Consider the following 13,173-nt stretch of genomic DNA (forward strand, 5'->3'; position numbering starts at 1 on the left):
GGAGGTCCTGATATTGTTTCTTTAACCCTCCACATCCTGCAGGCGGGGTGTGTGGTCTTCCTAAGTTTGCTTCAAGAACCAGTTGTCTTTATTATTTACATATATATTTTTTAAAAGTTTATTTATTTGTTTTGAAAGAGAGAGAGATAAAGCGTAAGTGGGAGAGGGGCAGAGAGAGATGAGAGCGAGAATTCCAAGCAGGCTCCACACTGTCAGCACAGAGTCTGAAGTGGGGCTCGAACTCACGAACCAAACCAGGAGATCAAGACTTGAGTGGAAATCAGACGTTTAACCAACTGAGCCACCCAGGTGACCCTAGAGTTTATATTCTTTTAAATGGAAGTTTATGGAGTTTAAATGCGAGTCCTTCTGAGATGGCAATTGAATGCAAGTGCAAAAGGAGGCAATAGAATAGGTATTTTCCCATTTGCTTGATTCCAACAAGATGTACCTACATGAGAAGTGTCATTGACAGTGGACTACCCCGTGGAAGAAACAAGGTGAGAAGGAAAGGCTGGGCAAGACATGATGCTGAATCCTGCAGAGCATCTCATTTTCTGCTATGTTCTAAATCTTTTTCTGAAATGTCAAGAACTTGGAGCAAGTGTCCTTCTGATCACTTGCCACTAACCGAACCTAACCGGATCACCGTATGGAAAATCATACAGGATAACAAGTCTGAGGAAGGGGCCAGGGAGGGAAAAAAGGAGTCTGAGGAATTCTGAAAATCAGTATTCAACTCTAGTCTTTACTGTATTATGGATAGGGATGAATTTTGTAATTTTTTGGTGATAGGGATGCAGAATTGAGGTTCCTTGAAAGGTATATTTTTCCCATGAATTCTTTGCTTATCCCAGTCACTTTTAGGATATCAGAAGGATATTTTGCTGTGGAGTGCTGAGTTGTGTTGCACATGGAATTTTGTAATTGAGGTAATGTATGGATGGTATTGAGGTTATATACACACACACACACGTATGTATGTGTGTGTATCTATACACCTACATGTATGTATATATGTATCTGATCCAAGTGCTAATTATAGGTGTCTTCTTGAAAAATGACAGTGGTTCAGCTGAGGCTATGAAAATCAATCAAAAAATTAGAGAAAATAGGGAAAGAAGTCATACATAGTAGACATTTCTGGAATGTGGTAGAAATTTGAAGGCTAAAAATAAACAAGCAAGTGCTATTTTCTGTATCCTGGTCATTAAAATTTTTTTTTTTAACGTTTTATTTATTTTTGAGACAGAGAGAGACAGAGCATGAACGGGGGAGGGGCAGAGAGAAAGGGAGACACAGAATGGGAAGCAGGCTCCAGGCTCTGAGCCATCAGCCCAGAGCCCGACGCGGGGCTCGAACTCACAGACCGTGAGATCGTGACCTGAGCTGAAGTCGGACGCTTAACCGACTGAGCCACCCAGGCGCCCCTGTATCCTGGTCATTAAAAAAAATTATTGATTTACTTTGAGAGAAAGAGAGAGACAGTGTGAGTTGGGGAGGGGCAGAGAGAGAGGAGAAAGAGAATCCCAAGCAGGCTCCGTGCTGTCAGAGCAGAGCCCGACTTGGGGTTTCATCTCATGAAACATGAGATCATGACCTGAGCCGAAATCAAGAGTCAGACACTTAACCGACTGAGCCATTTAGGTGCCCCAATCCTGGTCATCTTTTGATCTTCAGTAGAAAGACTATTTATTCAGTGTGGCATCAAAACACCTTGCTACATTTCTTTCTCTCAGATGTGGCTGCAATTTGGGTTTATACTTTAACTTCCACTTCTCCTTAAATCTGTCTTGTATAAAATGTGGACCAAACACCAGCTCTGCCCAAAGGTTCCAACATTGAAGGGACAGTGCTTCCTCTAGAATATCATTAGTAAAAAAAAAAAAAAAAAGTAGTTTCAAGAAATCTTGGCAAGTGCTATGACATATGTCTGCATATAGGAGCAAAGAGGAAGATCATTCAATCCAGACAGTAGCAGCAAGGAAAAGCTTTGTGTAGGAAGTGATTACAGACCTGAGTGTAAAGGAAAGTTTTATTAACTGAGAATTAAGGGTAGCCAGAAAATATTACTGGCATTAGAAAGGACACACACTTTCTTCTTTTGTATGTTGAGAAGGCAAGTATGATAGAGTGATTTGGAAGAAAGGGGACATACATATTGTATTTCAAAATCACAATGAGCATTTTTGTCAAAGACTGAGACCTTCTGTCAACCGGGCAATCTTGGGAACTTTGAATGAGTAGAGTGTAATCTACATATAAATAGGGGTAAAAGTTGATTTGTGTGCTACTTTATGTCATGACAGTGTCAGGAATTGAGAGCGGGCTCTTGCTGTAGGTATCTTAAAGTTATTCACTCTTCTGCTTCTGAACCAAATGTGCAATGAACAATAGTGGTAGGAGAAGGAAAAAACTGGTTTATTAAATTGAAGGAAGGCACTGGTACCTCATGATATGAAACTCTGATAAGATCTGCCCTGGAAAAAAAAAGTTTCGTTTTTGGTTTAACTGAGGCATTCTGTTTTCTCATCCAAATAAACTGCAAGACACTTACGTAGCCACAGAAAATGAGACAGAAAAGGAGGGCTGCCCTACTCCCCAGGACCTCAGTTTGCCTGGTATATGGAAGAAGAACATATAAGAAGATACACGCATATATAGCACAGTTCTCCAAACTTCTTAATAGTCAGTGTCCCAGTGAAAGTGAATGAATTATCAGATGTTGAACTGCTTCTTGGGATCTGAGGAGGATTGAACAAAGGGGTGGAGGAATGGAAGTTGAGGGTGAGTGGGAAAAGCCTGGCAGAAAGTAGCAAGGATTCCAGAAAGGAGATAGGAGTTATTTTCTTCCCTATTGGCAGAGGCAGCTATTTTACAAAAGAGAAGAGATCAGGAGTTACAGGTGCACCTGGGTGGCTCAGTTGGTTAAGTGTCTGACTTGGGCTCAGGTCATAATCTCAAGGTTTGTGAGTTCTAGCTTTGGGCTCTGTGATGACAGTGTAGAGGCTACTTCAGATTCTTTCTCTCCCTCTCTCTGCTTTCTCCTACTTTCTCATTCTTTCTCAAAAATAAATGAATAAACTTAAAAAAAAAAAGAGGGGCAGAATTTTTATATTCCCCTCAGCCTTGTTATATATATTGAAGGATAGGAGGTTGTGAAGGCGAGTATCAGTTTTATGGACAGCACATGATTCTAGTGAGACGATTCTTTGGCAGAGTGAATTAAAATGCTGTTCTTTAAATAAAACAAAGTGTCCAAAAATAATGAGCTCATTTATCCCAAGCCATTATTGATTGTTCACGGTGCCTGGCACACCACAGCTACTTACATGTTTGTTGGGAACGTCAAGGGATGAATGGCATGCTCTGCCAATCATTGACAGTATATAAAGGTCCAAGGCTAGTAGCAGACACACAGTTCACCACATCCTCTCGCAACCCACGTGAATTCTCTTCTCTTGACAACAACATGTGTTGCAACTACGGCAGCTCCTGTGGCTATGGCTGTGGATATGGCCCCTATTATGGCTGTGGTTATGGAACAGGCTATGGCTGTGGCTATGGTAGGGGATGTGGCTGTGGATACGGCTCCTGGTACGGCTGTGGCTCTGGCTGTGGATATGGCTCAGGATACGGCTGTGGCTATGGCTCCTGCTGTGGCTATGGCACCAGATATGGCTGTGGCTGTGGCTATGGCTCTGGTTGCTATGGCTACCGGCCATTTTGCTATAGAAGATGTTATTCTTCTTGCTGCTAGAACATCACTGTCCAAGCCACATTTGCTTCTGAAATGACACACCTTAATAGAGGGCTGAGTCAAGGATCCATACCCCAAGATTTCTATATTCAAGAAATTGTATGCTTCACAGAGGCTTTGACCACTGGTCAGCTATTGTAGGATGGCATCTTGCGGCAGTATAGTATCATCTTACTTTTTTTCATATATTGGTCTTTACTTCCTTAATCTGGATTCTTCATTGTGACCGTGGCAACAATCCTAACACCCCGCAGTTGGGCAAATCCTTTATTCTCAATAAAATGGTTCTTTGCTTCTAACACGTCTCTGTGTTCTTGCTTGTGAATTACTCCTTTTTTCAGGTGTTATGGCTTCTCTTGAAAATTGGGCTGACAGTGTTTCATGAACCTGGGGCTCTTCCTTGATATAATACAAGCATTTCTACTCATACATGAATCAGAGAAAATGTCTTCTTCACCTGTTTCTCATATTCCTCTTGCTAAGGTCCTCAAAACCCAACACAAATCACATAGTATTTCAGAACTATCACCTGGATATCACAGTGTATCTAGAATGGAGGTGGAGGGGAAAGATAAGGAGGAATGACATCTCTTCAGGAGGTTGTGACACAAGCTCAAGGGAGAGGAGGTGTGGCCTGAGTACTTAAAGGATGAATGGAGTGGAAGAGAGAGTTTCCAGGATAATGAGAAATTAGAAATGGACTCAGGTGTCTAATGAAGTAAGGAAAGGATAATTTAGAAGAAAGATGTGGTATTGTATCCTCTGTATTTTAATGGAAGTCTGGATATATTTGTTGGCATATATTGAGAGTGAGGAAATTGATTTCAGTCACTTAACTCACAAATAGTTTAGAATGTTTATTAAAGGGAGCTATCCTACATGCTGAAGATACAGGAGCAAAATTGTAGACAGGATTCCTGCTGTCAGAGCATTTCCATTCTAGTAAGTGAAAATTAAAAAAAAAAAGAATTAATTTGGATAAATTTAGAGAGATAATTCCTATGGAGGGAATAAAACAGCATCCTTGGGAAGAGAGTGCAGGATGAAGTATTGGAGAGTTAGTTCAAGGAGGTATTTTGACATTTTGTGTAAAATGAATTAATGCCCATTGAAAGAAATACTAGAATGAACAGCTGTAGGTATAAAGAGGAAAGAGAAATTAATTAAGTTTTGGGTATGATCAGTGGTGCCACAATTTTTGGTAGAAAAGAGCAATGATCTAGTGCTTTAAATGAGCTCTCTTTGTTTGGGGCACATATAAGAATGAGATTAATAGTCCCAGTTGATTTTCTGAGTTTGAGGGCTGACTACTTTGTTAGGCTCTGACTTCAGTGTTCTATCCCCGTGTGACTTTCCAAATCTCTAACATTTGACCCTACATCAGAAAATGTGTTTTCAGACTCAATTTCCACCAATAGAAAAAATGACTCATTGTCTCATCTCCATGACAAGGGTCACTGCACAAAGTTTGGATCTGAGGAACTTGGAGCTAGGAGACTTTAAAACACGGCCAATTCCAAGGAAGATGGCTCTGCCATCAAGGACAGCCCTGAAGTGAGGTTATGCCCAGGATATAATGTGTCTTGCTGATGAATAAATAAGCCTTCTTTTAAGGGTTGAATAGTTTTCATAGATAGGATATTTGTAAGTCATTTCTGGGGACTGACTGTGCTCTGGGTTAATCTGAGGTGGGTACCACTTACAAACAGCAGAAAGGAATGCTAATAATTACAGTTTGTTAAAAATTTACTCATTGTTTCATTATGTTCTTGTCTTTGAAGGCTTTCTGAAAGAGGTAAGAATATCAATGGGGCGCCTGGGTGGCGCAGTCGGTTAAGCGTCCGACTTCAGCCAGGTCACCATCTCGCGGTCCGTGAGTTCGAGCCCCGCGTCAGGCTCTGGGCTGATGGCTCGGAGCCTGGAGCCTATTTCCGATTCTGTGTCTCCCTCTCTCTCTGCCCCTCCCCCGTTCATGCTCTGTCTCTCTCTGTCCCAAAAATAAATAAAAAAAGGTTGAAAAAAAAAATTTAAAAAAAAAGAGGTAAGAATATCAAATTAGGCACATGTATAATAATTTACAAATCCAGTAAAGGGTTAATCATTTATTAGGTATATAAGATAATTTATACAACAGGAAAAATGTGTTCATAAACCGACGACTATCTCCAAATGTGAAATTTGAGGCTCACCCAAAGAACATTTGTGACTCTCAGCTTGAATGGATTAAGAACATTGTGATAATATATTGAATTATCTTATAACTACTAAATGCACACCAACGTTTGAACACATTTTTGTTTTAATTCATTTTTTAATTGGGGAAATATTGACTGATTTCAAATTATGTGCCAGGAACTCTACCTACTGGTGATACTGATGCTTTCTTCTGCCATAATGGATCTGTATCCAGAGATCTGAATGGAAAGGTACTAGAAATAATGCAATTAAAGCTAGAAAACTTTTCCAATAGTTCAGGAGTATTGTGACAAGAAAGAGGGTGTTAGAAAAACAAGTGTGTATTCTAGGGATTTTGTGCATTAGAGTTTATAGCTGTGAATTTCAAGAATGGTAGAAAAGTAGAAAAAATTAAGTCAAAGAACAATTGTAATGGATATATTTTCCTTAAACTTCCTGTAAGGGATGAATCACAGCAGAGTGATCAGATAGACCAGTGACCAGTATTAGAAAAAGTAGTAGGAAATACTGTCAAGTGAAGGAAAAATGTCTACTAAGGAAGGATCACAGGAAAGGAAGTCAGCAGTTTTATGAAATTCCCAGTTGAAAGCATTTAGTAAAAGACTGGATGTCACACAATTCTTTGTTGGGAAATTTTAGTGTGGAGTAGAGGGAATAATCTTCCTGAATTTGTACTCTCTTCCAGCTTGGATTTTATAGTTGTCACATTAAAAAGTAATGCAAATTTTGGATTCTGCCAGATTCATAAAGTGGTGATTGATGTAAAGCCTAGACAATGAAGATAAGCAAAAACATCCCAAGAAACAACCATACAAACAAAAAACAGAGACGCATTCATTTCTCCCTTCCCTCCCTCCTTCCTTCCCTCCTTCCTTCCCTCCTTCCTTCCCTCCTTCCTTCCCTCCTTCCTTCCCTCCTTCCTTCCCTCCCTCCTTCCCTCCCTCCTTCCTTCCTTCCTTCCCTCCTTTCTTTCTTTCTTTCTTTCTTTCTTTCTTTCTTTCTTTCTTTCTTTCTTCCTGTTCTTTTCTGGACTTCATGTCTGGTAATGGAATGCTTCTATATTTGGTTTACCTGAAGAGAAAGGAAATATTTGGAATTAGACACCAATAAATAGAGAAGCTATAGATGCAAGGTTATAAACCAAAGTTTCTAGATCTCAACACTATTGGCATAGTATAGCAGATATTTCATTGTTTTTGGGGTTTGTTCTGTGGCTGGGGTTAGAGTCTTCCCTCATTTCTCCCACATGCAGCTAGTAGGTATCTGCAGTAGGTATCTGGATGTCAGAATCCTGGCAAGATGTTGCGATGTTTCCAGGAAGGAGATGAAGTATTTCTTCCCTTATGGGCAGAGGTAGATATTTTGGGAGTGTGGAAAGATCAAGGAGGGCAAAACTTTCCAAAATTTCCCTCAGCCTTATTATATAAAGTATGTTAAAAGATAGGACGTTGTAAACATGATTCCAGTTTTACCTAAAGCACATGATTCTCCTGAAATATTTTTTTTTGGCAGAGTGAATTAAAATGCTGTTCTTTAAATAAAACTGGAGTCTCCATATTAATGAGCTCACGTTACCCAAGACATTATTGTTTGTTGACAGTGACTGGAACAACACAGTTGCTTACATATTTGTTGGGTAAGTCAGGGGATGAGTGACATGCTCTGCTAATTACTGACAGTATATAAGGGTCCAAAGCAAGTAGAAGACACGCACTTCACCACATCCTCTCACAACCCACGTGAATTCTCTTCTCTTGGCAAGATGTGTTGTGACTACAGCAACTCCTGTGGCTATGGCTGTGGATATGGCTATGGCTGTGGATGCGGTCCCTATTATGGCTGTGGTTATGGCCTCCGTTATGGCTGTGGCTATGGCTCCTGCTGTGGTTATGGCACTGGATATGGCTGTGGCTATGGCTATGGCTCCAACTTCTGTGGCTACCGGCCATTTTTCTATAGAAGATGTTATTCCTCTTGCTGGTAGAACATCACTGTCCAAGCCCCACTTCCTTCTGAAATGACATGCCTTAAGGAGGGCTGATTCATGGATCCATTCCCAAGATTTATATTTCCAAGTAATTGCATGCTTCATAGGAGTTTTGATCTCAGGTGAACATTTGTGGGATGACATCTTCTGGCTTGAGGCTGTGTAGTATTATCTGACTATTTTCCAAATGTTAGTCTTTATTCCCCTAATCTAGATTCTGTGTTGTGACTGTGGCAATGATCCTTTCATCCCACATTTAACAAATCCCATATTCTCAATAAAAATGGTTCTTTGCTTGTAACACATCTCTGTGTTTTGTTTGTGAATTACTCCTTTTTTGAGATGTTGTATCCTCTCTTGATAATTGGACTGATGACATATTTCATGAATATGAAGGCTCTTCCTTGACATAATACAAGCATTTCTTCTCTTATGTGCATCAGAGATAATGACTTCTCCAACTATTTCTTGTATCCCTAACACCACAACACAAATCACACAATATAAGAACTGTGTCCTTGAAATCACACTGTATTTAGAATGGAGCTGAACAGGTAAGGGGGAGTTACAACACCTCTTCAGGAGATTGTGACACAAGTCCAAGGGAGAGGAGGTATGGCCTGAGTGCTTCAAGGATGAATGGAATGGAAGAGAGAGTTTCTAGGATTAATGAGAAATTATAAGCAGCCTCAGCTGAGGTAAAAAGAACTAAGGAAATGCAAAGTAAAAGAAAAATGTGGTATCGATCATCTGCATTATGAAGGAAGTCCAAATATATCTGTTGGCATATATTGAGTTTGAGTAAACAGATTTAAGTCAATTAATTGAAAAATCGTTTTGAATGTTTTTGAAAGGGAACTGTCTTACACCCTGAAGTCACAGTAGAAAAGTTATAGGTGAATTTCTTGCTCTCAGAGTGGTTCCATTCTAGTAGGTTAATAAAAAAAAAAGAAGAATTAATCAGATAAATTTAGAGAGAAAATTTCTATGGTGTGAATAAAACAGCATCCTTGGGAAGAGAGTGCAGGTTTAAGTTTTGCAGAATTAATTTAAGGAGGTTTTCTGTCATTTTGTGTCAAATGAACTGATGTCACTTTCAAGAAAATACTAGAAAGGACAGTTGTAAATGTAAAGGGGAAAGAGAAAATCATGAAGTTTTGGGTATAATCAGTGGTGCCACAATTTTTAGTGCAAAAGAACAAAGGCTAGTGCTTTAAATGGGCTCACTGATGGGGCAGATATAAAATGAGATTAATAGTTCCAGTTGATTTTCTGAGTTTGAGGGAGTACTACTTTGTTGTACTACTTTGTTGTAGACCTCTAACATTTAGGTCCTACAACAAAAAATGTCTTTCAGACACAATTTCAACCAGCAGAATAAAAGACTCAATGTCTCATCTCCATGACAAGGGTCACTGCACAAAATCTGGGTCTGAGAACCCTTGCTCCTGGAGACTCCACAACATGGCCAATTCCAAGGAAGATGGCTCTGCCATCAGGGTCAGTCCTGGAGGGAAACTACACCCAGGATATAATGTGTCTTACTGACGAGGAAAGAGACGTTGTTTCAAGAGCTGGACAATTCTCACAGATGGGACATCTGTAAGTCATTTCTGGGGACTGACTGTGTTCTGGATAAATCAGAGGTGAGAAAATTGTATACACAGGGAGAGTCAATTCCAATCACTACACTTTGTTGAACATAGAACTTACGGTTTCAGGAGGTTCATTTTCATTGAACACTACCTGAAAGAAGGCAGAATAGTATTCATTAGGCACCTATCTCATACTTTCTATTTCTAGTAAAGGGTTTATCATTTATTAGGCATGTGAGATAACTTGTATATCTGGAGAAATGACTTTGAAAACTAACAGATATCTTCAAAAGGTGAAATTTGTGACTGTTTTAGCAATGAACATTTGGAACTTTCGGCTTGAATGAATTGAGAACATTATGACCTATATCCACATTCTTATAGATTCTAAGTGATACCAACGTTTGAACATGGTTTTGTTTTAATATGTCTGTTTGTTATTGGCAGAAATATTGAGTTGAGATTATGTGCCAGGCACTAGGCTTAGAACTAACCGATGATTCAAGGACACACAGAAGAAAAGATCTTTTTCTGCCATTAAACATCAGTGTCCCAAGCTCTTAATGGAAGTGTATAGAAATAAGGCAATAAAGATAGGAAGTGTTTTTCAATAGTTTGTGGGCATTGTGACCAGAGAGTGGCTGTTTAAAAAGTATCATGCCTATTCCAGGGAACTCATGCATTGGAATTTATGGTTTTGAATTTCAATAATGATGGAAAAGTAGGAAAATTAAAGGTAAAGAACATTTGTAAGGGGATATATATGTGTTATATTTGTTGTTAGGGATGAAACATAGTGGAATGATCAGATAACCCATGAGCAATATTAGAAAAAAAAAAACAGTAGGAAATATTCTCAACCGGAGGAAAAATATCTAATAATGAAACTTCTCCGAAAAGGAAATCAGCAGTTTTATTAAAATGCCTGTGGAAGTCATTCAATAAAGGACTGAATGACACTCATTTCTTGATGTTGAAATTTGAGTGTGGAGTAGAAGAAATGATACCCGATTTGTACTCATTTCCAAATAGGATTTCATAGTTGTTACAGCGAAAAGTAGTTTAAATTTTGGATTCTGCCTGAATCTGAACATAGTAACCTAGACAATGAAGATAAGCAAAAACATCACAAACAAACAAACAAACAAACAAACAAACAACATCCCCCCCCCCCCCCCCCGTATGTCTGGTGAATAAAAGGTTGGACTTCAGTTTAGTTGAGAAGAAAGGGAATTTTTGGATATAGACACTAGTAAAGAGAGAATCTAATTTATAGATGTAAGGCTACAAAGCTAGGTTTCTCGATCTCACCACTTTTGCCATTTGACATGAGGAATTTCAATGATGTTGAGGGCTATTCTGTGTCCTGAAATGGGCATCATCCTAGGTTTTACCACACAGAGCCAGTAGGTATCTGCAGCAGGTATGTGGGTGCAAGAAGCCTGGTAAAATGTTGCAATGATTCCAGAAAGGAGATGAATTTTTCTTTCCTTATGGACAGAGGTAGATGTTTTATAAGTGTGGAGAGATCAAGAAGGAGAAATATTTCCTAAAAACCCCTCAGCCTTCTTGTTAAATGATCGGAGATTGTGAACATGGATTTTACTTTTACTCAGAGCACATGATTCTACCAAGAAATGTTTTATGGCAGAATGAAATAAAATGCTGTTTTTAATAAACCTGGAGTCTCCTTAATAATGAGCTCACGTTGCCCAAGACATTGTTGATTGTTGACAGTGACTGGCACAGCACAGTTGCTTACATATTTGTTGGGTAAGTCAGGGGATGAGTGACATGCTCTGCTAATTACTGACAGTATATAAGGGTCCAAAGCAAGTAGAAGACACGCACTTCACCACATCCTCTCACAACCCACGTGAATTCTCTTCTCTTGGCAAGATGTGTTGCAACTACGGCAACTCCTGTGGCTATGGCTGTGGCTATGGCTATGGCTGTGGATGTAGTCCGTATTATGGCTGTGGTTATGGCCTCCGTTATGGCTGTGGCTATGGCTCAGGATATGGCTGTGGCTATGGCTCCTGCTGTGGCTATGGCACTGGATATGGCTGTGGCTATGGCTATGGCTCCAACTGCTGTGGCTACCGGCCATTTTTCTATAGAAGATGTTATTCCTCTTGCTGCTAGAACATCACTGTCCAAACCCCACTTGCTTCTGAAACGACACACCTTAAGAGAAGGCTCATTCAAGGATCTATACCCCAAGATTTATATATCGGGAACATTGCATGTGTCATAGAAGATTTGACCTCCAGTAACATTTGTAAGATGGCAGCTTGCAAATTGAGGCTATGAAGTATCATCTAACAGTTTTCCACGAAGTGTTGGCTTTACTCCCTTAATATGGATTCTGTGTTGTGACTGTGGCAAGGTTTCGAACATCCCACATTTGGGCAAATCCCTTATTCTCAATAAAAATGTTTCATTCCTTCTATCAAATGTCTCTGTTCTTTCTTGTGAAAGCCTCCTTTCTTGAGGTGTTATGGCGTGTCTTGAAAATTGGGCTGACAATATATTTCATGTACCCGGGTCTCTTTCTGGATATCATACAAGCATTTCTTCTCTTACATGCATTGATATAATGTCTTCTCCACCTAAGTCTCATATCCCTAACACTCCAACACAAATCACACAGTATTCCAGAACTGTGCCCTGGAAATCACACTGTAGGTACAATGCATGTGGAGGGAAAAGACGAGGATGAGGAGGGATGGCATCTCCTGGGAGGTTGTGACAGAAGCCCAAGGGGAAGGGGGTGTGGCCTGATCACTTAAAGGATGAATGTGATGGAAGAGAGAGTGTCTCGTATTCATGAGCAATTGGAAGCTGCCTCAGCTGAAGTGTAAAGAAGCAAGGAAAGGGTACGTTAGAAGCATAGCGTGGTATCATATCATCTGAATTGGATGGATTTGCTAATATATTTGTTGGCATAAAATGAGTTTGAAGAAATTGATTTAAGTCACTTAATTGACAAATACTCTTAAATGTGTTTGAAAGAGAACCATCCTACACACTGAATACACAGTAGAAAAATTTCCTACCCTCAGAGTGTATATATTTTGTTGCTTTTAATAAATATTTTACAAATTAATTATGACAAATTTAGACACATAATTTGCTTGGAAAGAATAAAACAGCTTCCTGGGGAAGAGAATGAAGATTCATTAAATATTGGAGAGATAGTTCGTGGTGGTACTTTGATGTTTGGTGTCAAACAAACTGATCAAGTGGAAAGAATGGCCAGAAAGGGCAGTACCAAGCAGAAAGGGGAAGAGAAATTCATTACGTGTTGGGTATGATCAATGGTGCCACAATTTTCAGTTGAAAAGAGGAAGGAGTAGGGCTTTAATGGTGTCCTTCAGTGTCTTCCCTGGTGCGTATACAAGAATGGGATGAGAAGCCCAGTCCTTTCTGAGTTCGAGAACCTTCCGTTTGTTGGGGTCTGACTTCAGTGTCCTTTCCTCAGGTGCCATTCCAGAACTCTCACCTTTAGATCCTACAATAGAAAATGTATTTCAGACTCAAATTCCACCAGCAGTGAAAAACCGATCGCTGACTCATATGCATGGCAAAGGTGAGTGCACAAAGTCTGAGTGTGAGGATCCTAGAGCCAGGAG

General features: G+C 39.7%; 3 protein-coding genes across 3 annotated transcripts; all 3 read left to right on the forward strand.

Moving 5' to 3' along the window:
* Window positions 1–3,472: 3,472 nt before the first annotated feature.
* On the forward strand, window positions 3,473–3,760 carry LOC122229205 (keratin-associated protein 21-1-like). Its single transcript, XM_042954315.1, has one exon. The coding sequence runs from the start codon at window positions 3,473–3,475 to the stop codon at window positions 3,758–3,760; it is 288 nt and encodes a 95-aa protein (XP_042810249.1).
* Window positions 3,761–7,718: 3,958 nt separating this feature from the next.
* On the forward strand, window positions 7,719–7,940 carry LOC122229206 (keratin-associated protein 21-1-like). The gene has a single exon (XM_042954316.1). It carries the CDS (start codon window positions 7,719–7,721, stop codon window positions 7,938–7,940), a length of 222 nt encoding a protein of 73 aa, XP_042810250.1.
* A 3,497-nt stretch (window positions 7,941–11,437) lies between these two features.
* LOC122229803 (keratin-associated protein 21-1-like) lies at window positions 11,438–11,724 on the forward strand. The gene has a single exon (XM_042955296.1). It carries the CDS (start codon window positions 11,438–11,440, stop codon window positions 11,681–11,683), a length of 246 nt encoding a protein of 81 aa, XP_042811230.1. The 3' UTR covers window positions 11,684–11,724.
* The last annotated feature ends 1,449 nt before the right edge of the window (window positions 11,725–13,173 follow it).

This window comes from Panthera leo, chromosome C2, assembly GCF_018350215.1.
Source record: "Panthera leo isolate Ple1 chromosome C2, P.leo_Ple1_pat1.1, whole genome shotgun sequence".
Lineage (NCBI taxonomy): Eukaryota > Metazoa > Chordata > Mammalia > Carnivora > Felidae > Panthera > Panthera leo.

Coding starts and splice junctions, on each gene's coding strand:
- LOC122229206 (XM_042954316.1), top strand. CDS start 7,719: ATGTGTTGTGACTACAGCAACTCCTGTGGCTATGGCTGTGGATATGGC.
- LOC122229803 (XM_042955296.1), top strand. CDS start 11,438: ATGTGTTGCAACTACGGCAACTCCTGTGGCTATGGCTGTGGCTATGGC.
- LOC122229205 (XM_042954315.1), top strand. CDS start 3,473: ATGTGTTGCAACTACGGCAGCTCCTGTGGCTATGGCTGTGGATATGGC.